Source organism: Lithobates pipiens, unplaced genomic scaffold (genome assembly GCF_037356315.1).
Source record: "Lithobates pipiens isolate NorthernLeopardFrog02 unplaced genomic scaffold, aLitPip1_a1.2 Scaffold_27, whole genome shotgun sequence".
Classification (NCBI taxonomy): Eukaryota; Metazoa; Chordata; class Amphibia; order Anura; family Ranidae; genus Lithobates; species Lithobates pipiens.
The window spans coordinates 179,814,160-179,838,208 of record NW_027507788.1 but is presented as its reverse complement, the minus strand read 5'-3'; the positions used below and the strand labels follow the sequence as shown (position 1 = coordinate 179,838,208).

The 24,049-nt window shown below is 46.7% G+C and overlaps 1 protein-coding gene across 1 annotated transcript in view; it reads left to right on the top strand.

Moving 5' to 3' along the window:
- Positions 1 to 24,049, top strand: part of LOC143934389 (indolethylamine N-methyltransferase-like) — a 68,317-nt gene that overhangs the window by 284 nt on the left and 43,984 nt on the right. Inside the window, exon 2 of the mRNA XM_077457957.1 lies at positions 11,256 to 11,463. Coding sequence (XP_077314083.1) covers positions 11,256 to 11,463 — 208 coding nt within the window. The remainder of the gene's footprint in view (positions 1 to 11,255; positions 11,464 to 24,049) is intronic.

The window sequence follows — 24,049 nt, the reverse complement described above, 5'->3', positions numbered from 1 at the left end:
AAAAAAAATATTTACCTCACTATGGGCTCTTCCACATTTTGTTGTGTTACAACCTGCAATTGAAATTGATTTGATTGATATTTTATAACACTGAGGTACTTGAATTTAAATTGACTTTGTAAATAAATAACAAAGATCAACACAAAAAAAGGGTTTCCTCTGGAGCAACCAACCGCCCTCTGATTTAGTATAATTGGTTGAATGAAGTCTACATTTGGGTAATTAATGTTCCTGGAGTAAACAAGTCCAGGATAAGGGTTTAGACCAGTATCAATCAATGTTGGGTTCTGGAAATTATTTTTAGAAACTTCTCCAGTGGGTGTTAAAAAACATTTTATTGTGAAAAGCTGTGTTGGGTGCCACTTCAATGGGAGGCAAACAACAACTTCAAGATTAAGCCTCTGTCCAGTTACTCCATCCAATGGCACAATAAAGGGATGGAGATATCCAACTTGAGGTGAAGAGGTCAACAGTGGCATTCTGATCCAAAGAAGATTATTGTAAAAACAGAATCATAAACTGGTACAAGATTATGATGAGACGATAACAAATAATGATCATTTATTTCTTATGACTGTTTTATTTGGTGAATATGTCACTCTTAGCCATTATATTATCACTTTTTATGTATTTGCTTGCAAAAGGTCAATTCACAAACATAATACTTTTCTATCTTTAAGGCCCAGTTTACACTTATATGATTTGTCATGCAACTTTGTACCCTAAAGTCACATGACAAGTTGCACCTCATGTTTTCCCATGAGTACTATTCATATTTGTGCAACTTAACCGGTTCCCGACCAGCGTACGCCGATGTACGTCGGCAGAATGGCACGGGCAGGCATATTGGCGTACAGGTACGTCGAATCTTCAATGCCGCCCTGCCATTACGAGCGCGCCACCGGCAGCACGCTCGCGTGCCGGTCGGGACCCCCGTGAGTCCGGCCGCGGGTCCCGCGGACTCAATCGCCGCGAGCATACCCTCGATCGTCTCACGGGACGGCTGAATGGAGGAAATGCCGTGTAAACAGCATTTCTCCATTCTGCCTAGCAACTAGTGACGCTGATCTCTGCTCCATGTGATTGGAACAGAGATCAGTGTTCACTAAATGAAAGCCCAACCCCCCCACAGTTAGTAACACACCCCTAGGACCACTTAACCCCTACACTGCCACCCACTGGTTAACCCCTTCACTGCCAGTGCCATTTACACAGGAATCACTGCATTTGTATAGCAGTGATTACTGTATAAATGACAATGGTCCCAAAAATGTGTCAAAAATGTCCGATGTGTCCGCCACAATGTTGCAGTCACAATAAAAATTGCTGATCGCCGCCATTACTAGTAAAAAAAAAATACTAAAAAATTATTAATAAAAATGCCATAAAACTATCCCTATTTTGTAAACGCTATAACTTTTGCGCAAACCAATCAATAATCGCTTATTGCGTTTTTTTTTACCAAAAATATGTAGAAGAATACGTATCGGCCTAAACTGAGGGAAAAAAATGTTTTTTTATATATTTTTGGGGGATATTTATTATAACAAAAAGTAAAAAATAATGCGTTTTTTTCAAAATTGTTGCTCTATTTTTGTTTACGTTTTCAAGCTGCAAAAAACCCCAGGGTCAGAGCGTTCTTAATCAACAGAATTACAGCTGTAAAAATGTCTGATGCCGCTAAATCCATGTTAATGCTGTATACAGTGTTAAGCTGCATCAAGCATTTTTAACCACTTCGTACCCCACCCATAGTCATATGATGTCCGCTGGAGGGATCTCCCATCCTGGGCGGGAGTCATATGACGTCCTCGGCTTCCCAGCCATCTAGGGGGGGCACGCACGTTGCTCGGGACCCGGTGCGTTTGCCTGGCAGCTGCGATGTCACGATTGCCCGTGAACACAGCAGGACCGTGGATCTGTGTGTGTAAACACACAGATCCACGTCCTGTCAGGTGAGAGGAGGCCGATGGTTTGTTCTCAGTACAGAAGAACACCGATCGGCCTCCTCCCCTTATGAGTCCCTGCTCCAATGTGGGACAGGGACTCAAAAGTGTCCGATATGTCCGTCACAACGTCCCAGTCACAGAAAAAAAAAAAAACGCAGATCGCTGCCATTACTAGTAAAAAAAAAAAAATGTTGTAAATCTATCCCGTATTTTGTAGACACTATAAATTTTGCGCAAACCAATCAATATATGCTTATTGCTAATTTCTTTTTTTTACCAAAAACATGTAGAAGAATACATATCGGCCTAAACTGAGGGAAAAAAAGTAAAACAAAAAAAAAATTGGGATATTTATTATAGCGAAAAGTAAAAAATATTGTGTTTTTCAAAATTGTCACTCTTCTTTTGTTTATAGCGCAAAAAATAAAAAACGCATAGGTGATCAAATACCACCAAAAGAAAGCTCTATTTGTGGGGAAAAAAACATAAAAATTAATTTGTCATTCAAAGTGCGCAGAAAACTTGCTCTGGGCAGGAAGGGGGTGAAAATGCCTTGTATTAAAGTGGTTAAACTGTAGTAATTGGATTTGGGAGAGAAAAATAGAAGAGGGCAGAGAAACACTGCTAAACGCTAATGCAGCTAAACGCGGCTAAACACAACTATGTAAAAACGCATTTTTCCTGGGGTCAGGACTGGCTTTGCAGCTTGTTTTTTTAACGCACTGTATGCATGAGACCTTAAAGTCACAGTGACTTTAAAGTAGTTCCTGTACTACTAATATGAAGGCCACAGACTTCAATGTAAACCCTCAAAAGTGGCATAAAAGTCACACCTGAATCATTTACATGTGTGTGCGATTTTGTAGATCACACGCAGTCACATGGTCAAAGCCAAAGTCACACTGTAAAGTCGCAGTGGAAATCACACAATTTTGAAGTTACACAAGTGTAAATGGAGCCTAAATAACCAGAATAGATGTAGAGCAAAGTGACTGTTTCTCTACAAATGGCCCTCTGACCCTTTATACTCTCCTTACTCTCTCTCTCTCTCTCTCTCTCTCTCTCTCTCAGCTCCTTGCTCATCTGGTGCTTTCATATATGGAGGATAATGTGACATGTAAAAGTGGCTGGCCTAGCAGGAAATCCTACAGCCATATTATATGTTGGTTGGGAACAATTTTTTAAAGCTAATTTCACCTAGCAATGTCATTAAATGCCAAATGTTATGAAAATGTGAAATCTCTTTTTTGGCAGTGAAATTAGTTTCGGGTAAGATAACTAGTGATGGACGAACTTCCGACGGGACGTTTCGCGAACGCGAAACGCGAACGGGCACAAACGTTCGCGAAAACGACCGTTCGCCGCGGGCTCCATTGACTTCAATGGGAGGCGAATTTCGCAAACCTTTAGGTCGAATTTGCGGCCACGGGGTAATTATTAGGGGGTAGCACGTAGTCCCACCACCTGGACAATAGCATAATACATGTATGAGGTGAATTTGGGATCGATAACTACAAGCATTTTTTTTTTATTTGGGAAATTGTTCTGACAATTCAGGACTATGGAGCTAATGAAGGCAATGGAGGAGAGGGAAGGTCAGGGACCAGGGTAGGCAAACAAGAGGGTGCAGGAGATACAGAGCACTGACAGCAGCACCGTAATACAGAGCACTGACATCAGCACCGTGACATACAGCGCTGACAGCAGCTCCGTGACATACAGCGCTGACAGCAGCTCCGTGACATACAGCGCTGACAGCAGCTCCGTGACATACAGCGCTGACAGCAGCTCCGTGACATACAGCGCTGACAGCAGCTCCGTGACATACAGCGCTGACAGCAGCACCGTGACATACAGCGCTGACAGCAGCTCCGTGACATACAGCGCTGACAGCAGCTCCGTGACATACAGCGCTGACAGCAGCTCCGTGACATACAGCACTGACAGCAGCTCCGTGACATACAGCGCTGACAGCAGCTCCGTGACATACAGCGCTGACAGCAGCACCGTGACATACAGCGCTGACAGCAGCTCCGTGACATACAGCGCTGACAGCAGCTCCGTGACATACAGCGCTGACAGCAGCTCCGTGACATACAGCACTGACAGCAGCTCCGTGACATACAGCGCTGACAGCAGCTCCGTGACATACAGCGCTGACAGCAGCACCGTGACATACAGCGCTGACAGCAGCTCCGTGACATACAGCGCTGACAGCAGCTCCGTGACATACAGCGCTGACAGCAGCTCCGTGACATACAGCGCTGACAGCAGCTCCGTGACATACAGCGCTGACAGCAGCTCCGTGACATACAGCGCTGACAGCAGCTCCGTGACATACAGCGCTGACAGCAGCTCCGTGACATACAGCGCTGACAGCAGCACCGTAAGCAGCCCCAGGAGGAAGTCAGCACAGCACAGGGATGGTGTGATCCCCTCATAATAAGAACCCCCAGGAGGAAGTCAGCACAGCACAGGGATGGTGGGAGCCCCTCATAATAAGAACACCCAGGAGGAAGTCAGCACAGCACAGGGATGGTGGGAACCCCTCATAATAAGCAGCCCCAGTAGAAATATGACACCGCTCAACCTCTTCAAAGAGGAGGGTAGGGGCATATAGTACGGTGTGCTTTTTTGGGTCAGGGAAGTGAGCCAAATGAATTAAGAAGGTCTGTGTGCTTGATTCCAAAAATTGTTTATAGACATATACATGGTCTACTGATCACATGTGTTGAATTCCTCCGAGATCCATGCCTCATTCATTTTTAGAAATGTGAGGTAGTTAACACTGTGGTGAGCTAGGCGAGTACGCTTATCGGTCACAATCCCCCCTGCTGCGCTGAACGTCCTTTCGGACAGGACACTGGATGAGGGGCAAGCCAACAGTTCGATTGCAAATTGGGCAAGCTCTGGCCAGAGGTCAAGCCTGCCCACCCAGTAGTCTAGGGGTTCATCACTCCTCAGAGCGTCCACATCGGCCGTTAACCCAATGTAGTCGGACACCTGACGGTCTAGGCGTTCCCTGATGCTGGATCCGGATGACACCTGTCGATGGGTCGGCTGAAAGAATGACCTCATATCCGAAGTCACCAACACATCTTCAAACCGGCCTCTTCTTGCAGGCGCTGTTGGATTGGTACCCGCAAATCCTTCTCTGGGAGTGGGAATTGCTCCTCTGCCAGCGCACGCAAAAGCAGAATGCAGCATTTCTCGAAGCAAGGCCTGGAAGTGCTGCATTCTGACAGCCCTCTGCGACGGCGGTAACATTTCCGCCATTTTGTGTTTGTACCGGGGGTCTAAGTACGTTGCCACCCAGTACTGGTCCTTGACCCTCATGCTTTTTATACGGGGGTCCCTATTAAAACACTGGAGCATGAAGGCCCCCATTTGCACTAAAGTGGAAGCGGTGTGGTGGCCTGGCTCCTGCTCATCATCCAGGATAATGTCGTCCTCTTCATTCTCCTCTCCCCATCCTCGCACAACAGGGATCCCAGAAAGGTTTAAAGCATGCTCTTCTTGCTCCTGCTCATCCGCCCCGGCACCATCCTCCTCTGACTCCTCATCAGACTCCTGTTGTTGACTTGTCTCAGATAGAGTAGCCCCCCCTGGGAATTCATCCAGCATTGCGACTTCCTCATCTTCCCGCTCCTGCTCCTCCACAGCCTGATCAATGACACGACGCAATGCACGCTCCAGAAAGAAGGCATAAGGTACCATGTCACTGATGGCGCCATGGCTGCGACTGACCAGTTTGGTGATCTCCTCAAATGGCCGCAGAAGTCTGCATGTGTCGCGCATGAGCAGCCACTGGCGCGGTGAAAAAAAACCCAGCTCCCCAGAACCGTTTCTTTCGCAGAGTTCATACAGGTAGACGTTAACTGCACGTTTCTGCTGGAGCAGCCTATCAAGCATATAGAAGGTTGAGTTCCATCGCGTCGGGCAATCGCAAATAAGACGTCTGACCGGCAGATGGTGTCGCCGCTGAATGTCAGCAAGGCGAGCCATGGCCGTGTAAGATCTTCTGAAATGGGCCGAGATTTTCCTTGCCTGCCGCAAGATGTCCTGGACCCCAGGGTATTTGACAAGGAATCGCTGCACGACCAAGTTTAAGACGTGTGCCATGCACGGCACGTGCGTGATTTTGCCCTGTTTCAATGCGCTAAGCAGATTGGCACCGTTGTCACACACCACTTTACCAACTGTCAAATTGAGCGGTGTTAGCCACTCATCTGCCTGTGAACGCAAAGCTGAAAGGAGTGCCGGGCCAGTGTGGCTCTTTGCTTCCAGGCACAACAGACGCAGCACGGCATGGCAACGTCTCACCTGGCATGTGGAATAGGTTCTGGGGAGCTTGGGCGGTGCAGTGGAAGAGACGCTAGCAGCGGAAAAGGAGGAGGCAGCTGAGGAGGAGAGGGAGGAGGATGGAGTAGGAGGAGGAGAAGAAGAGTCAGGCCTGCATGCAATCCGTGGCGGTAAAACCAAATCTACACGGGTGCCACGGGTTACATGCTTGACGGCCGTCAGAAGGTTCACCCAGTGGGCAGTAAAACTGATATACCTTCCCTGCCCGTGTTTGCTAGACCACGTGTCTGTGGTCAGATGTATCTTGGCACCGACACTGTGTGCCAGAGATACATTCACTTGCCGCTGAACATGGCCATATAGCTCTGGGATGCCCTTCTCTGAGAAATACTTCCTTCCTGGGACCTTCCATTGTGGTGTTCCAATGGCCACAAATTTGCGAAAGGCCTCCGAGTCCACCAGTTTATATGGCAGTAGTTGGCGGGCTATGAGTTCTGACAAGCCAGCCGCCAACCGTTGGGCAAGAGGGTTATCCGGCGTCATCATTTTTTTACGCTCAAACATTAGGCCCACGGAAGCCTGCCTTTTTGCAGAAAAATGTGAGCTTGGCGTGATGGAAGGTGGAGTGGAGGACAATTGTGAGGAGAGAGGAGAAGGAGAAGTAGAAGACGAGGCTGGACGGTGAGAGCCTGCAGTGTGGCTTTGTGTGTTCCGTTGCTCCCACTGGGCTCGGTGATGGCTGCTCATGTGCCTTCTTAAGGCGGTCGTCCCTAGGTGAGTATTGGGCTTACCGCGACTAACGCGTTGACTGCAAAGATTGCAGATGGCAACGCTATTGTCAGCAGCGGACACGTTAAAAAAAGCCCACACTGCGGAGCCATGTGCCGGTGTCCTGGGAGCGCCAGATGTGACCGTACATGGTCGATGACTCGCTCCTGATACATTTGCAGTCTGCTTTGTCCCTGCTGTGCAATGTAAGTCATTGCTGCTTCTCCTCCCTATCTGCTGGTCCATATCTCCCTCTGAACTCCCCTCCTCTTCCTCTCTTGTGGGCACCCACGTGACATCACTAGACACGTCATCATCAACGTCACCTTCCCCACCGCTATAAGTAGAGATCTCGGAGTAGGCAGCAACACCGGGGACCAACCTCCTCCTTGGGCTGATCTGGGTACTGGCGTCAGACTGCTGAGTAGCGCTTGTTGCTACCTCCTCTTCCTGATCCAATACCAAGAGTGGCTGCGCATCAGAAATGTCCTCTTGATATGGATCGGAAAATAATTCCAGTGACTCAAGCGGAAGGTATGTGGTGGTGGTGGTGGTGGTCGTGTTGTTGGTGGTAGTGTCTTTGGGGGTGCACATAGCAGAGAGTGAAGAAGAGGGTGCAGATCGAGAGGATGAGGAGGGTGCAGAAGAGTAAGGCTGAGCGAGCCACTCAACCAAGTCTGGTGCATCCTTTAAAGTAATTGAACGCACCTTCTGCAACTTCCCACTTTGGCTCAAGCCTGTTGCTCCTGCCCTACCCCTACCACCCCTGCGGAAGGGCCTGCCTCTTCCTCTGCATGTCATTTTTTAAATGACCCTGTGACAAAACTCTTAGTCCCTATACCGCTGAAGGACTGCTGCAGTATAGGTGAGCGGTCAGCAGTGGTGCACGTCAACCCTATCTATTGTGGACCTATAGCGGTCCTTACAGAACAGCAGACTGTACCGCACTCAAGCCTATGTACCGTAGCACCCTATACCAAGTTACCAGTCCTTATAAGAACTTTTGTGGACCAAGCAGGTTGTGTATTAGTGTTTAGCAGACTGTACGTCAGTCCCTATACCGCTGAAGGACTGCTGCAGTATAGGGCAGCGGTCAGCAGTGGTGCACGTCAACCCTATCTATTGTGGACCGATAGCGGTCCTTACAGAACAGCAGACTGTACCGCACTCAAGCCTATGTACCGTAGCACCCTATACCAAGTTACCAGTCCTTATAAGAACTTTTGTGGAACAAGCAGGTTGTGTGTTAGTGATTAGCAGACTGTACGTCAGTCCCTATACCAATGAAGGACTGCTGCAGTATAGGGCAGCGGTCAGCAGTAGTGCACGGCAACCCTATGTATTGTGGACCGATAGCGGTCCTTACAGAACAGCAGACTGTAACGCACTCAGGCCTATGTACCGTAGCACCCTATACCAAGTTACCAGTCCTTATAAGAACTTTTGTGGACCAAGCAGGTTGTGTGTTAGTGATTAGCAGACTGTACGTCAGTCCCTATACCAATGAAGGACTGCTGCAGTATAGGGCAGCGGTCAGCAGTAGTGCACGGCAACCCTATGTATTGTGGACCGATAGCGGTCCTTACAGAACAGCAGACTGTAACGCACTCAGGCCTATGTACCGTAGCACCCTATACCAAGTTACCAGTCCTTATAAGAACTTTTGTGGACCAAGCAGGTTGTGTGTTAGTGATTAGCAGACTGTACGTCAGTCCCTATACCAATGAAGGACTGCTGCAGTATAGGGCAGCGGTCAGCAGTAGTGCACGGCAACCCTATGTATTGTGGACCGATAGCGGTCCTTACAGAACAGCAGACTGTAACGCACTCAGGCCTATGTACCGTAGCACCCTATACCAAGTTACCAGTCCTTATAAGAACTTTTGTGGACCAAGCAGGTTGTGTGTTAGTGATTAGCAGACTGTACGTCAGTCCCTATACCAATGAAGGACTGCTGCAGTATAGGGCAGCGGTCAGCAGTAGTGCACGGCAACCCTATGTATTGTGGACCGATAGCGGTCCTTACAGAACAGCAGACTGTACTGCACTCAGGCCTATGTACCGTAGCACCCTATACCAAGTTACCAGTCCTTATAAAAACTTTTGTGGACCAAGCAGGTTGTGTGTTAGTGATTAGCAGACTGTACGTCAGTCCCTATACCAATGAAGGACTGCTGCAGTATAGGGCAGCGGTCAGCAGTAGTGCACGGCAACCCTATGTATTGTGGACCGATAGCGGTCCTTACAGAACAGCAGACTGTACTGCACTCAGGCCTATGTACCGTAGCACCCTATACCAAGTTACCAGTCCTTATAAGAACTTTTGTGGACCAAGCAGGTTGTGTGTTAGTGATTAGCAGACTGTACGTCAGTCCCTATACCAATGAAGGACTGCTGCAGTATAGGGCAGCGGTCAGCAGTAGTGCACGTCAACCCTATGTATTGTGGACCGATAGCGGTCCTTACAGAACAGCAGACTGTACTGCACTCAGGCCTATGTACCGTAGCACCCTATACCAAGTTACCAGTCCTTATAAGAACTTTTGTGGACCAAGCAGGTTGTGTGTTAGTGATTAGCAGACTGTACGTCAGTCCCTATACCAATGAAGGACTGCTGCAGTATAGGGCAGCGGTCAGCAGTAGTGCACGTCAACCCTATGTATTGTGGACCGATAGCGGTCCTTACAGAACAGCAGACTGTACTGCACTCAGGCCTATGTACCGTAGCACCCTATACCAAGTTACCAGTCCTTATAAGAACTTTTGTGGACCAAGCAGGTTGTGTGTTAGTGTTTAGCAGACTGTGCGTCAGTCCCTATACCGCTGAAGGACTGCTGCAGTATAGGGCAGCGGTCAGCAGTAGTGCACGGCAACCCTATGTATTGTGGACCGATAGCGGTCCTTACAGAACAGCAGACTGTACTGCACTCAGGCCTATGTACCGTAGCACCCTATACCAAGTTACCAGTCCTTATAAGAACTTTTGTGGACCAAGCAGGTTGTGTGTTAGTGTTTAGCAGACTGTGCGTCAGTCCCTATACCGCTGAAGGACTGCTGCAGTATAGGGCAGCGGTCAGCAGTAGTGCACGTCAACCCTATGTATTGTGGACCGATAGCGGTCCTTACAGAACAGCAGACTGTAACGCACTCAGGCCTATGTACCGTAGCACCCTATACCAAGTTACCAGTCCTTATAAGAACTTTTGTGGACCAAGCAGGTTGTGTATTAGTGTTTAGCAGACTGTGCGTCAGTCCCTATACCGCTGAAGGACTGCTGCAGTATAGGGCAGCGGTCAGCAGTAGTGCACGGCAACCCTATCTATTGTGGACCGATAGCGGTCCTTACAGAACAGCAGACTGTACCGCACCCAAGCCTATGTACCGTAGCACCCTAGACAGACCAAGTTACCAGTCCTTATAAGAACTTTTGTGGAACAAGTGAGTTGTGAATGATTAGCAGACTGCAGCAGAAGGGCAGCAGTCAAGTATAATATTCTTTCTATATTTGGAAGAAAGAATATTATACGTGTACAAGCCTATTACCGTACCACTGATACCAGTCCTGAAAAGAACCTTTGTGGAACTAATAGTAACAGCAAGTCTTTAAAATTATCCTCACTGCCTGACACACTGCTTCCTGCCTGTCCCTATACAAATTGGCAAAAAAGAGTAGGCTGGAACGATTAGCTGGAACAGCTCTTTTGTGGACCTGATAGTAACAGCTAATGATGATGATGATGATGATGATGAAGAAAGACTAATCTGGCTGAGCTGTCCCTAAAATAGCAGCATACAGCGCTCTGTCCCTTTATCTAAACTGACAAAAGAAACTCAGGCTGCTGACCTAACACCTATACCAGTCCTGAAAAGAACTTTTGTGTACCAAATAGCTAGCGTTTTCTCTGTCCCTACTCCACACAGGATCCTTTCCCTACAGTGACAGAAGAAAGAATGTAAAATGGCCACCGGATCGGGTGTATTTATAGGTTAGGGGGAATGTCCAAGTGTCCATGAGCTGTCATGTCTCAATTGGTTGTCCTGTAACACATGATAAACGTGTCACGAAAGGTTAAAGTTCTTGTATACATTAAACACGTAAGTCCGCCGGGGCGAACGACGGAAAAAGGCGTTCGAACCCGCGGACGGCGAAAGTCGGAAATTCGCCGCGAAACGACCGCCGGGCGAACCGTTCGGCCATCACTAAAGATAACATCTGAATCTCTAATATTCCTCCAGGTCAAATTGAGGGTACATTTTTGGTTGACATCAGCATTAGTTCCTTCATTCACCATCTTTATTCCGCCTCTAAGTTTTTCAAAAAAATAGTCCTATTAAGATTCCAAGAGAAATGTATTATGGAACTGAACAGGTGGCTACATGACCGTACCGGAGCATATGATTGGTCGCATACATCATCAGCCGCAGCTGAGTTAGAAGGAACAAGGTGATTGTCCCCTTTCTGATTTTTGCATTTTAGGTTGCAGAAGATTGTTTTTTAAAGGCAGCTTCTATTACTTTTGAGTATATTTAGTTTATTAAGTTATTTAAAATACAAACTTTTTTTCATGTTTTTAGTCGGGTAACTTTAAAATATTGTATTTCAAAAGTTCAAATCTATGTTTTCATCCAGCAGATGGAGCTCTCAGCTCTTTATAATGTTTTTAATCAGGCTCTCCTTATCTACTGTGCTGAAAAAGCCTATACACATTGTTTAAAGTAGAAGTCCAGTCAAATCTAAACTTAACCCTGCTCTCAACCCCATTCTAAGCCCTATACTAACTACCTTGTAAAGGAATGATGTCTATGCTTACCTATTCTGAGGGCCCTCCAGTCCGAACCGACTATGGATGCCCCATAGTAAGCCTGTGGGTGAAGATTAATCACCGCTCAAGGTCAGTCTCCACCTGTACCACCTCCACTGCACACTACCAGGTGCTGGCCCCGTCCATTACAGGCTTCACAGTAGAGAAAAAGGGTCTGGTCGGTCGCACATCTGATAAAATCACTTTTATTAAGAAGACATACCGTATATACTCGAGTATAGGCCGACCCGAATATAAGCCGAGGCCCCCAATTTACCCCCAAAAAAACTGGCAAACTTATTGACTCGTGTATAAGCCGAGGGTGAGACATGCCTGTCCATCCCTGTGTGTGTGTCCGTCCATCCCTGTGTGTCCGTCCATCCCTGTGTGTCCGTCCATCCCTGTGTGTCCGTCCATCCATCCCTGTGTGTGTGTGTGTCCATCCATCCATCCATCCCTGTGTGTGTGTGTCTCCATCCATCCATCCATCCATCCCTGTGTGTGTGTGTCTCCATCCATCCATCCCTGTGTGTGTGTGTCTCCATCCATCCGTGTGTGTGTGTGTGTGTGTGTGTGTGTGTGTGTGTGTGTGTGTCCAGCCTACTTGTGTCCCGAGCCTTTGTCCCGAGCCTCCGTCCCGTGCCTTGCCTCCTTGCCTCCGTCCCGTGCCGTGCCTTGCCGCCGTGCCGCCGTGCCTTGCCTCCGTCCCGTGTCGTGCCTTGCCTCCGTCCCGTGCCGTGCCTTGCCTTGCCTCCGTCCCGTGCCCTCTTCGTCGGCGCCTCGGCGGCCATTGTAAAATTCAAAAGCCTCCGCCTTCGCCTGTGATAGGCGGAACACTGAATTTCCCAGCAGCCTGTGTTCCGCCTATCACGGACATCGTATCATCCTCGTCCGTAGTACGAGGATGATACGATGTCCGTGATAGGCGGAACACAGGCTGCTGGGAAATTCAGTGTTCCGCCTATCACAGGCGAAGGCGGAGCCGGAGGCGCGGCTTTTGAATGATAGAATGGCCGCTGTCTGTCTGCTCGACACGCTGATCGAGCGGGCAGACAGCGATGACTCGAGTATAAGCCGAGGGGGGCACTTTCAGCCTCAAAAAAGAGGCTGAAAATCTCGGCTTATACTCGAGTATATACGGTATTTCAAATAGACACTCCACAATCTAAAATTGAGGGAAAATAGCACTAACTGGTGTACAATTTTCCCTCAATTGTACATTGTGGAGTGTCTATTCGGAATATGTCTAAATTAAGGTGATTTTATCAGATGTGTGGCCGACCAGACCCTTTTCCTCTACTGTGAAGCCCATAACGAACAGGGCCAGCACCTGGTAGTATGCAGTAGAGATGGTACAGGTGGAGACAACCTTGAGCGGTAATCATGCGTAACCTATAGGCTTACTATGGGGCATGCTTAGTCGATTGTCCCTCCAATACACTGAAGCCATCTCTGGGAGCCGATTATCTGACCAACCAGACCATTTTACTCTGCTGTGAAGCCTATGGGTGATGTCACCAACCAGGCACTGCAGTCATTGTTGGCAATCTCTCCTCTCCAAGGAAGCCAGCTGCCAAGAAGATCATGTGACCAGACTAGAGCATCTGCAGAATAGGTACTCTGGTATAGGGATGTGCCAAACATCCCCCCGGTTCGGTTTGCATCAGAAAATTCGAACGGACTGAAAGTTTGTTCAAACTTTCGAACCCCGTTAAAGTCTATGGGACTCGAACGTGAGAAATCAAAGTGCGAATTTTAAAGGCTAATATGCAATTTATTGTCCTTAATAGGGTTTGGGGACCTGGGTCCTGCCCCAGGGTACATGTATCAATACAAAAAAAAGTTTTAAAAACGTTTTTTCGGTAGCAGTGATTTTAATGATGCATGAAGTGAAAAAATTAAATTGAAATATTCCTTTAAATATCGTGCCTGGGGGGTGTCTATAATATGCCTGTAAAGTGGTGTGTGTTTCCCGTGTTTAGAACAGTCCCTGCTCAAAATGACATTTCTAAAGGAAAAAAAGTCATTTAAATAAGCTTGCGGCTTTAATGTCATGTCTGGTCCTGGCAATATGGATGAAAATAATTGAGAACCCCCACCCCAGCCCATTACCAGCCCTTTTGGGTCTTGTATGGATATTAAGGGGAACCCCGCAACCCAAATAAAAAAAAGGAAAGGCGTGGGGCCCCCAGGCCCTATATACTCTGAACAGCAGTATACAGGTGGTGCAAACAAGACAGGGACTGTAGGTTTGTTCTTTAGTAGAATCTGTTTGTAATTTTGAACTGGTAAATTTTTTACATGTAGCTCCAGCCAAAAAATCTATTTTTAAGCTTTTTGGAAAACATAGGGAAGGATTATCACCCCTGTAACATTTGTTTTGCTGTCTGTGCACCTGTTCAGAAGATTTCATCTCACTTTCTGTCACAATGACAATTGGATTTTGAAAATGTGGGGGTTTTAGTGAAACAAGGAACTCTTACAGGAGGAAATTTCTCTTCCTAGGGGTAGATTTCCTCTCACTTCCTGTTGTCTCCTTCCGTTTGCAAGTAGGAGTTGTTTGTAAGTTGAATGTTTAAAAGTAGGGGCCTGTCCTATATACTCTGCAGAAATTTGGGCCGTAGGTGTTGGTGTTGCCAAAACATTGTAAGCCCCCTTGGTGGGTGCAGGAACAGGCCCTGCTGTGAAATATTAGATCAAGAATAGTAATTACATGCCCCTGTTGACCAGGGTCAGAAAAATTGGGCCTTTGGTGGTGGATGGTAGGGATGAGCCGAACACCCCCCGGTTCGGTTCGCACCAGAACTTTCGAACGGACCCCAAATTCGAACGAACGTTAGAACCCCATTGAAGTCTATGGGACTCGAACGTTCGAAATGAAAAGTGCTAATTTTAACGGCTAATATGCAAGATACTGTCCTAAAAAAGGTTTGGGGACCTGGCTCCTGCCCCAGGGGACATGGGTCAATGCCTAAAATGTTTTTAAAAATGGCCGTTTTGGCGGGAACACTGATTTTAATGACGATTAAAGTGAAAAAAAAAGTGAAATATTCCTTTAAATATGGTGCCTGGGGGGTGTCTGTAGTATGCCTGTGAAGTGCCACGTGTTTCCCGTGTTTAGAACAGTCCCTGCACAAAATGACATTAAACGGAAATAACACCATTTAAAACTGCTTGCGGTTTTAATGTTATATCTGGTTCCTGCAATATGGTTGAAAATCATTGAGAAAAATGGCATGGGTAGCCCTCCCTGCCCATTACCAGCCCCTTTAGGTCTTGTACGCATATTAAGGGGAACCCCGTACCCATATTAAAAAAAGGAAATGCGTGTGGCCCCCAGGCCCTATATACTCAGAACAGCAGTATACAGGCGGTGCAAACAAGACAGGGACTGTGTAGGTTTGTTGTGTTAAGTTGAATCTGTTTGGAATTTTCAACTGGTACATTTTTAAAGTGTAGCTCCAGTCAAAAAAACTATTTTTAAGCTTTTTGGAAAACATAGGGAAGGGTTATCACCCCTGTATAATTTGTTTTGTCGTCCATCTTTTTTCATCTCACTTGCTGTTGTCTCCTTCCGTTTGCAAGTAGGAGATGTTTGTAAATTGGATGTTTGAAAGTAGGGGCCTGCCCTATATGCTCTGCAGAAATGGCGGAACAAGGTGTTGGTTTTGCCACAACATTGTAAGCCCTCAAAGTGACTCTTGGTGGGCGCTGGAGCGCCCTGCTGTGAACGATTATATCAAGAATTGTAATTACATGCCATTGTTGAACAGTGGTAGAAAAATTGACCTTTGATGGTTGTGGTGCTGGTGCCACAACACTATAAGTCCTCACCGTTACTCTGGGTGGGCACAGGAAGGGGCCCTCCTGTGAAATATTATATCAAGAATTGTAATTACATGTCCCTGTTAAACAGGGGCAGAAAAATTGGGCCTTAGGCACTGCTGCTGGTGCCACCACACTGCAACCTCTTCCATATACTCTAGTTTTATTGCAGGAATTAGCCCTGCTGCAAAGCATTGCATCAAAAATTGTACTTAAACGCCCCTGTTAAACAGGGGCAGAAAAATTGGGCCTTAGGCACTGGTGCTGGTGCCACCACACTGCAACCTCTGCCATATACTCTAGTTTTATTGCAGGAATTAGCCCTGCTGCAAAGCATTGCATCAAAAATTGTACTTAAACGCCCCTGTTAAACAGGGGCAGAAAAATTGGGCCTTAGGCACTGGTGCTGGTGCCACCACACTGCAACCTCTCCCATATACTCTTGTTTGATTGCAGGAATTAGCCCTGCTGCAAAGCATTGCATCAAAAATTGTACTTAAACGCCCCTGTTAAACACATTTTTTACTCTCTATTTGACATTACCGACATTACCGACATTACCGATCTAACATCTATCCTTAGTATGTCAGCCTTAGTGTGCAGTCTGGGGGTTTTTTTCTTTCCCCCTTTTTTTTTGTGGCATCCCTTTCTCCATGACGACGGTTCCCATGCATTGAGGACGGGTTGCCATGGTTTCGACGTGGATTGATGCGCACCGTGATGCGACGTGGTCGCGTCACACGTTTTGTTCGTTCCGGTTGTAATGTTGACATCGTACGTCACGACGCGACGCGATTGCGTCGTAAGTTCCGATCGCCTCGTGGTGCGAGACGTGCATAACGCGGCAAAACGGCGCGAAGCCTGCACGCTCCTCCTCCATGGCTTTACATGGGAGATACATTATGTGACGTTCAAACGTACACGCCTCAGCCCCGTGGTCAGAGGGACGTACGTCTCCTCTAACACCTCCCTTACATGGTGATGCAATGCGCACACCAGGGATTGGTAGAGCCGTTACGTTCGTGCCATACGTCGGGACGTAATTCCGCCATGAGACCGGTATCTTATCAAAATAGATAGCACGTATCAACAATTGTTATGGTAACGCACATACAATTTTTAGCTGTATACTGTCAGCAAGTTATCAAGATCCATCCAAACCCACACAACGATAGACCATCATCAGACATTGCCACCTTGACATGCACAGATCCACCTTGATACAATACAATTGTGAGTAAACTTTCCCAGGTGATGGATTTGTAACACAGTATATATGGCGGAAATATTTCATGTTTTGATAACTATGTTTATGTGCTTGATTCAATTTCGCACGTGTACCACTTTACCATCGGTCCCCCCCTGACCTACAAGTTTGGGGTGGCTCCGACCAATGCATGAGATTTGTTTATTATTATCGCTATCTTTTGACTTATTTTTCTTTCTGTTATCAAATCCAACTTGAGTATTGTATGAGAAGGTACTACCACATACGGATGACAGATTGATATCTACATTTGTTTATCATGTTTGAATATGTTTACCTTGGTTTGACATGATTGTTTACTTTACCTGTAAGGGGTTGTCCCAGACTGAAGTCTCCGCCCCTTTTGTAGGCGGAACTGTCTCAGACACTCCATAAATTTGCTAGCAATGTGGTGGGCTCCAACATGCCCCTGTCGAAGACATATATGTCGAAACGCGTCGGGATAGCTGTTGGCACCCTACATTGCTTTTATTCTCATTTTTACCTAATCTTTTTGTGATCACTAAGTCATAAAATATTTTATATAATTTTTTGACTTTTAAATAAATTTGCAGTTTTATACCGTCTGACCCGCACCATGTGGAGCTCTCTTTTTCCTTTCTCTTTTTTTGGCCTAAAAAACCTCTAACATCTTTCACCCTATTTTGGGGTGATCGGAGTATCGGTGTTGATCGTGCTACGTCCGAGTTGGATAAGAAACCATCCTGATGTTCCATCCGTGAAATACATCGCCTGGCACACAGTTGGTTGGAGTTCTCTCACCAGTTTGACGGACCCTCATCGATCCACCCCCTGGCCCTAGATTGGGACCCCAAGCTTTACTGACTCAACTGTCATATGACCGTGTGAGTCCAACACAGCTGGTAAGAGTATTCATCTACTTCCTTAATGTCTACAGACAAGCTGTTTTACATGGGTATATCTGTTTAGCAAGATCCCTCTCTTTCCTTGTAATGGCCTAACCATCCTTGCACCAGTTACATCACGGAAGTTCATACCTATTCCATTGGACTTTGTTTTATGTATATGGACTGTCGCATGGGACCATTTATTTGGAATTTTGTGTGTATGTGTTGATCACATTCACTATTACCGAAGCGCTACACTATTTTTTACTTTTTGACTGTGGAACTTTGTTTGTTTTAAGTGTTGGCAGCTGCTTTTTTGTTTTATATTCAGTTATAGCGCAGTGTTTTCCCCCATTTCTCCTGGACTTGTACCCAAGTGGAACGAAGACCACGGAGATGCTCCTCTAATGCAGGAATACTCTGTGGAACAAATGAGTCAGGCAACATGGAAGGTGGGAAACCATAATTCACCATAAATGGAGACAATCGGGAGGCAGAATTCAAGGCACTGTTGTGAGAAAACTCTGCCCAAGGTAATAGGTCAGACCAGTTGTTATAATGGTCAGAAATATAGCAACGTAGGAATTGCTCCAAGGACTGATTGGCTCGTTCAGCGGCCCCATTAGACTGCGGGTGATACGCAGAAGAGAACGCAAGCTGGATTCCCAACTGTGCACAAAAGGCTCGCCAGAACCGGGAGACAAACTGACTGCCCCTGTCCGAGACAATCACCTTGGGTAGCCCATGTAAGCGAAAGATCTCCCGAGCAAAAAAGGAAGCCAGTTCCTTAGAGGTGGGCAACTTCTTAAGAGGAATACAATGACACATCTTTGAGAACCGGTCAACCACCATAAGGATAACAGTGATGCCTTGGGAGTTGGGCAATTTCACAATGAAATCCATAGACAGGTGAGTCCAGGGCCTCTCTCCATGGGGTATGGGTTGTAGGAGGCCCACTGAAAGGTGTCGTGGAGTCTTACTCTGAGCACACATGGGACAGGCAGCTACGAAGGCAGTAACATTAGCCCGTAGACTAGGCCACCAGAATTGTTGGGAGATGGCCCAAATGAGTTGATTCTTCCTAGGATGGCAAGCTGCCTTGGGAGAATGGTAAGTCTGGAGCACTGCAGTACGGAGACTCTCTGGGACAAAGCAGCGGTCACAAGGTTTACCAGGAGGAGCATGGACCCGAGCAGCAAGAATTTTGTCACCCAAGGGAGAAGTAAGACTGGTGCGAACCGTAGCCAAGATACGATCAGGAGGAATCATAGGAACCGGAACCGACTCCGACTTGGAAGTGGAGGAAAATTGTCATGACAAGGCATCAGCCCTTACATTCTTAGTACGGGTAAGAATGAGACAATGTAATTAAAGCTCGACAAGAAAAGAGCCCATCACGCCCTTCTGGGAGAGAGTCGCTTAGCCTCAGACAAGAATGTAAGATTCTTATGGTCAGTAAGAATAAGAACGGGCACAGTGGTACCTTCAAGGAGATGTCTCCATTCTTTCAGGGATAAAATGATCGCCAACAGCTCTCTGTCACCAATCTCATAATTGCACTCAGCAGGTGACAACTTCTTGGAAAAGTAGCCACACGGATGCATAGCGCTCTCAGAGTTAGGACGTTGAGACAGAAGGGCGCCAACTCCAGTCTCAGAAGCATCAACTTCTAGGATAAAAGGCAATGTAGGATCAGCATGTGCCAACACAGGAGCACAAACAAAGGCAGCCTTGAGAGTCCCAAAGGCCTTAATGTACTCCGGAGACCAACTCTGTGGGTTACCGTCCTTTCTGGTCATATCAGTCAGAGGCTTGACCAGAGACGAGAAGTTACGAATAAACTTCCGATAGTAGTTGGCAAAGCCCAGGAAACGCTGCAGCGAACGTAAACCCAAGGGTCGAGGTCACTGTAAGACTGCCGACAGTTTCTCTGGGTCCATTGAAAAACCAGCAGTGGAAATGACATAGCCCACGATGGAACTCGCACTTCTCCAGTTTACAATAGAGATTGTTCTCTCTTAGTTTCTGAAGTACATGACAGACATCTGTGTGGTGCTCTCCAGGGACTTGGAAAATATGAGGATATCATCGAAATAAACCACCACACACAATTGCAACAAATCTCGGAGGACATCGTTAATAAATTCCTGGAAAACTGCCGGGGCGTTACAAAGGCCAAAAGGCATTACCAGGTATTCATAATGGCCTGTTCTGGTATTAAACACAGTTTTCCACTTGTCGCCCTCCTTAATGCACACGAGATTGTATGCCCCTTGAGGCGGTCAAATAACTCCGTAATCAATGGAATCGGGTAGGCATTCTTAATCGTGACGCAATCGAGATTGCAAGAGGGACAGTGTCACTGATGCATGCACATGGGTCAGTTGTCCCTGTCCAAGAGGAGGTAGGTGCCATTGTCGCAAACCACCATTCCTGGCTTAAGCTGGCATGGCGTCAACCACCTCTGAGCCTGCCCCTGCAGAGCTTACAGAATCTCTGCCCCAGTGAGGCTCCTGTCCCCCAAGCATACAAACGCAAGCACTGCATGGCATCTTTTTTAGGCAAGCTTGCATTCACCTGCTGGGCATGTGGATGGCTGGGAGCAAACTTCTTTCGCCAGTGGAGCAACTGGGGTAGTGTCAGAAACCATGAAACAAACTGAGACAGAAGTACAATCAAATCACACTTGTTTATTAATAAAAATAAAAAGGTAAATAGAAAAAAGCGTAGTCAAGCATAGCCAGAGTCCTGTAGCCAGATCGGGTAGTCAGCCAGGCCGGAAGTCAGGGATCCGAGGAGAGCAACTGCAAGCAGGATAAGAAGCCAGGTGGGATGTCAGCAAGCCAGTCTTGAAACAAACAGCAGGAGATGGTTCCCTGTGATGTGACCAACGCGAAGGCAAATGAAAAAGTGAGCAGGAAGACTTTAAATAGGCAGGTCAGACGAGCATCATCGGGAACAGCTGGTAACTGTGGAAAGAGAAGAGAGCTGGCAATTAGCTGACAGCTGAGTGGCCAGCCCAGAGGAGGAAGGGCTAAGCCAGCCCTGACAGGTAGGGAAATCTGCCTGTTAGAATCGGACATTGGTGTACTGATAGCAGATTGCCCGCAAGTACTTACTTGGCAGTGGCACACCTAATTCTACACCTTCCATTCCTCTCAGTGCAGGTTTCTGAGAGGACTGAAGGTATAGTGGGGTTGTAGATCCCAGCTGATGAGGAGGAGCATGAAGAGGTCCGCCTTGTTCTTTGGTCTGGGTATTTTATGTAGTTTTGCCAATGGGCTGCATGGGAGCTTGACATATGTCTGATTAAGCCTGTGGTGCTTGCTGTCTATTCCGCGCTTGATACGCTTCAGACATATGTTGCAAATAGCAACAGTGCGATCTGCTGCACACGTCTCAAAAACGGCCCACACTAAAGAACTTTTGGAATAACATGCAGCGTAACCAGCGTCCTGCACTTGCGGAGCTCTGCGGTGTGATGCAGTTGCTTGGCTGCCCTTAAGCTGGCCCCTGGATTGCATTCTGCCTCTCTGGAGATGTGCCTCCTCCGCCTCCTCCTCCTCTCTCCTATCAGGCACCCACGTAGAGTCAGTGAGCTCATCATCCCCTCCCTCCTCATCACTGGAGCAAACCTGGCAGTATGCTGCAGCTGGGGGAACATGACTGCCAGTTTGTTGTCCTTCTTGGGCAACCCCTCACTCTGGGTTCACGTTACTGCCTTCCTCAAGCTGGGTAACATCATCAGAGCCTTCAAAATGCTGTGCATCCTCCTGCAGCATGTACCCGACACTGTGGTTGAACAGTTCGGGGGACTCCTCCGTTGGGGCTAGGGAAGGAGTAACTGATGATCAACTTGAATGCAAGGAATAGGATGCTTTGGCACCTGCATTTGCAGCCAAGGTAGCCTGGGTGACAGAGGATGAGGATGGCTTGATCATCCACTCTACTAACTCTTTGGCATGTTGTGGCTCAACAGGGCCAACTGCAGAGAAAAAGGACAAGCGTGCCCCATGGCCACGTGCAGATGAGGATGCACTGTGTCCACAACCAGCACTGTTGTCTCTAGACACAGAGCCTGCTTGCCCTTTTTTATTGGCCTGTGACTGTCTGCCTCTCCTTGTTGGCTTTGCGGACATACTGTCTTTGATGTATTGGAATAGGTACACAAGGTATGGCCTGCAGGGAGACGTAGCTGCACAAAGCTGGGATGTATATATATATATATATATATATATATATATATATATATATATATATATACTGATTATACTGCAGCTAGCTGAATCGCCTGCCTGCCTGTAGTATTATTAGGAAGAAAACAGCAGGAATTGTCTGCAGTGAGCTTTAGCTGCACACTGTGCCCAGGATACAGTACTCTAATATACTGCAGCTAGCTGAATCAACTGCCTGCCTGTGGTATTATTAGGAAGACAACACCAGCAATTGTCTGCAATTAGCTTTAGTTGCACACTGTGCACAGGATACAGTACACTGACTGAAAATACTGCAGCTGCCTGCCTGAGGTACTATTAGAAAGAGAACACTAGCAATTGTCTGCAGTTAGCTTTAGTTGCACACTGTGCACAGGATACGGTACACTGACTGAAAATACTGCAGCTGCCTGTCTGAGGTATTATTAGGAAGAGAACGCCAGCATTTGTCTTCAGTTAGCTTTAGATGCACACTGTGCACAGGATACAGTACACTGACTGAAAATACTGCAGCTGCCTACCTGTGGTATTATTAGGAAGAGAACACCAGCATTTGTCTGCAGTTAGCTTTAGTTGCACACTGTGCACAGGATACAGTGCACTGATTGAAAATACCGCAGCTGCCTGCCTGTGGTATTATTAGGAAGAGAACACCAGCAATTGTCTGCAGTTAACTTTAGTTGCACACTGTGCCCAGGATACAGTACACTGACTGAAAATACTGCAGCTGTCTGTCGAAGAGAATAACAGGAACGGATCTAGCTAAACTGAATACAGTGTATATATATATATATATATATATATATATATATATACACACATCACCTGGGATGCATACATATACTAAATACACTGACTGCAGCTAACTGACTCGCCTGCCTTCTCTATCTAACTCAAATGAAATGACACTGGCTCTCTCTATTTCTTAGCATGCCGGAACACACTACACAAGGCCAACTTCCAGACGGCCTTATATAGTGTGGGGCGTGTACTGAATCCCATGAGGCATAATTGGCCAAAGTCACCCTGCCTTTGGCCAATTATGACTCACTGTTCTTACCGCGCTGTGATTGGCCAAAGCATGCGTGCTTGGCCAATCATCAGCCAGCAATGCCGCAGTGAATTATGGGCCGTGACGTGCCACTCAAATTTGGCACGAACGGCCCATAATGTTCGTAATTCCATGAACGGTTGAACGGCCGATGTTCTTACGTTCGACTCGAACTCGAAGCTCATCCCTACTCTGGTACCTATTTCCTTTACAAAGTAGTTAATATAGGGCTTAGAATAAAGGTGGGAGCAGGTTGAAGTTTAGAGAGTATTTGGTTCAGAGGCGGCTCTAGGCTTTGTCAGGCCTTAGGCAAATCTGAGACATGAGGCCCCATTCACATCCATAATGGGAAAAAAATTCAAGCGAAAAAAATTAACTGTATAAATTGCATATATTGAACTATGAATTCACAGTTTATAGAATTTTCTCTAACCAATTCTCCTTTAATCAAAGATATATTACATATATATATATATATATATATATATATATATATATATATATAATATATTACACGCATATTTCTCCATTTACATGAAGGTCGGGTTAATATAACCCAGCCAGCACAGAGTTCACCCATATATCAGAGTCTCTGGTGACCAAAGATTACTTTTATAGTAGAGTCCACTGCATTCCCCTTTACATCACAGAATTCCAACTTGTATTTAAAATGGAAACTCTAATGTGGAGGGGGCTCTGGAGCACCTTCCACAGAGTGAGAGAGTTGCAGACATGATACAGGAGATGGTCAGAGACTGAAGACATGATAAGGTAGATGATCAGAGACTACAGACATGGTACAAGAGATGGCCAGAGACTGCAGTCATGATACAGGCGATGGTTAGAGACTGCAGTCATGACACAGGAGATGGTCAGAGACTGCAGACATGATATAAGAGATGGTCAGACTGCAGACATGATACAAGAGATGGTCAGAGACTGCAGACACGATACAGGAGATGGTGAGAGACTGTAGACATGGTACAAGAGATGATCCGAGACTGCAGACATGATACAAGAGAT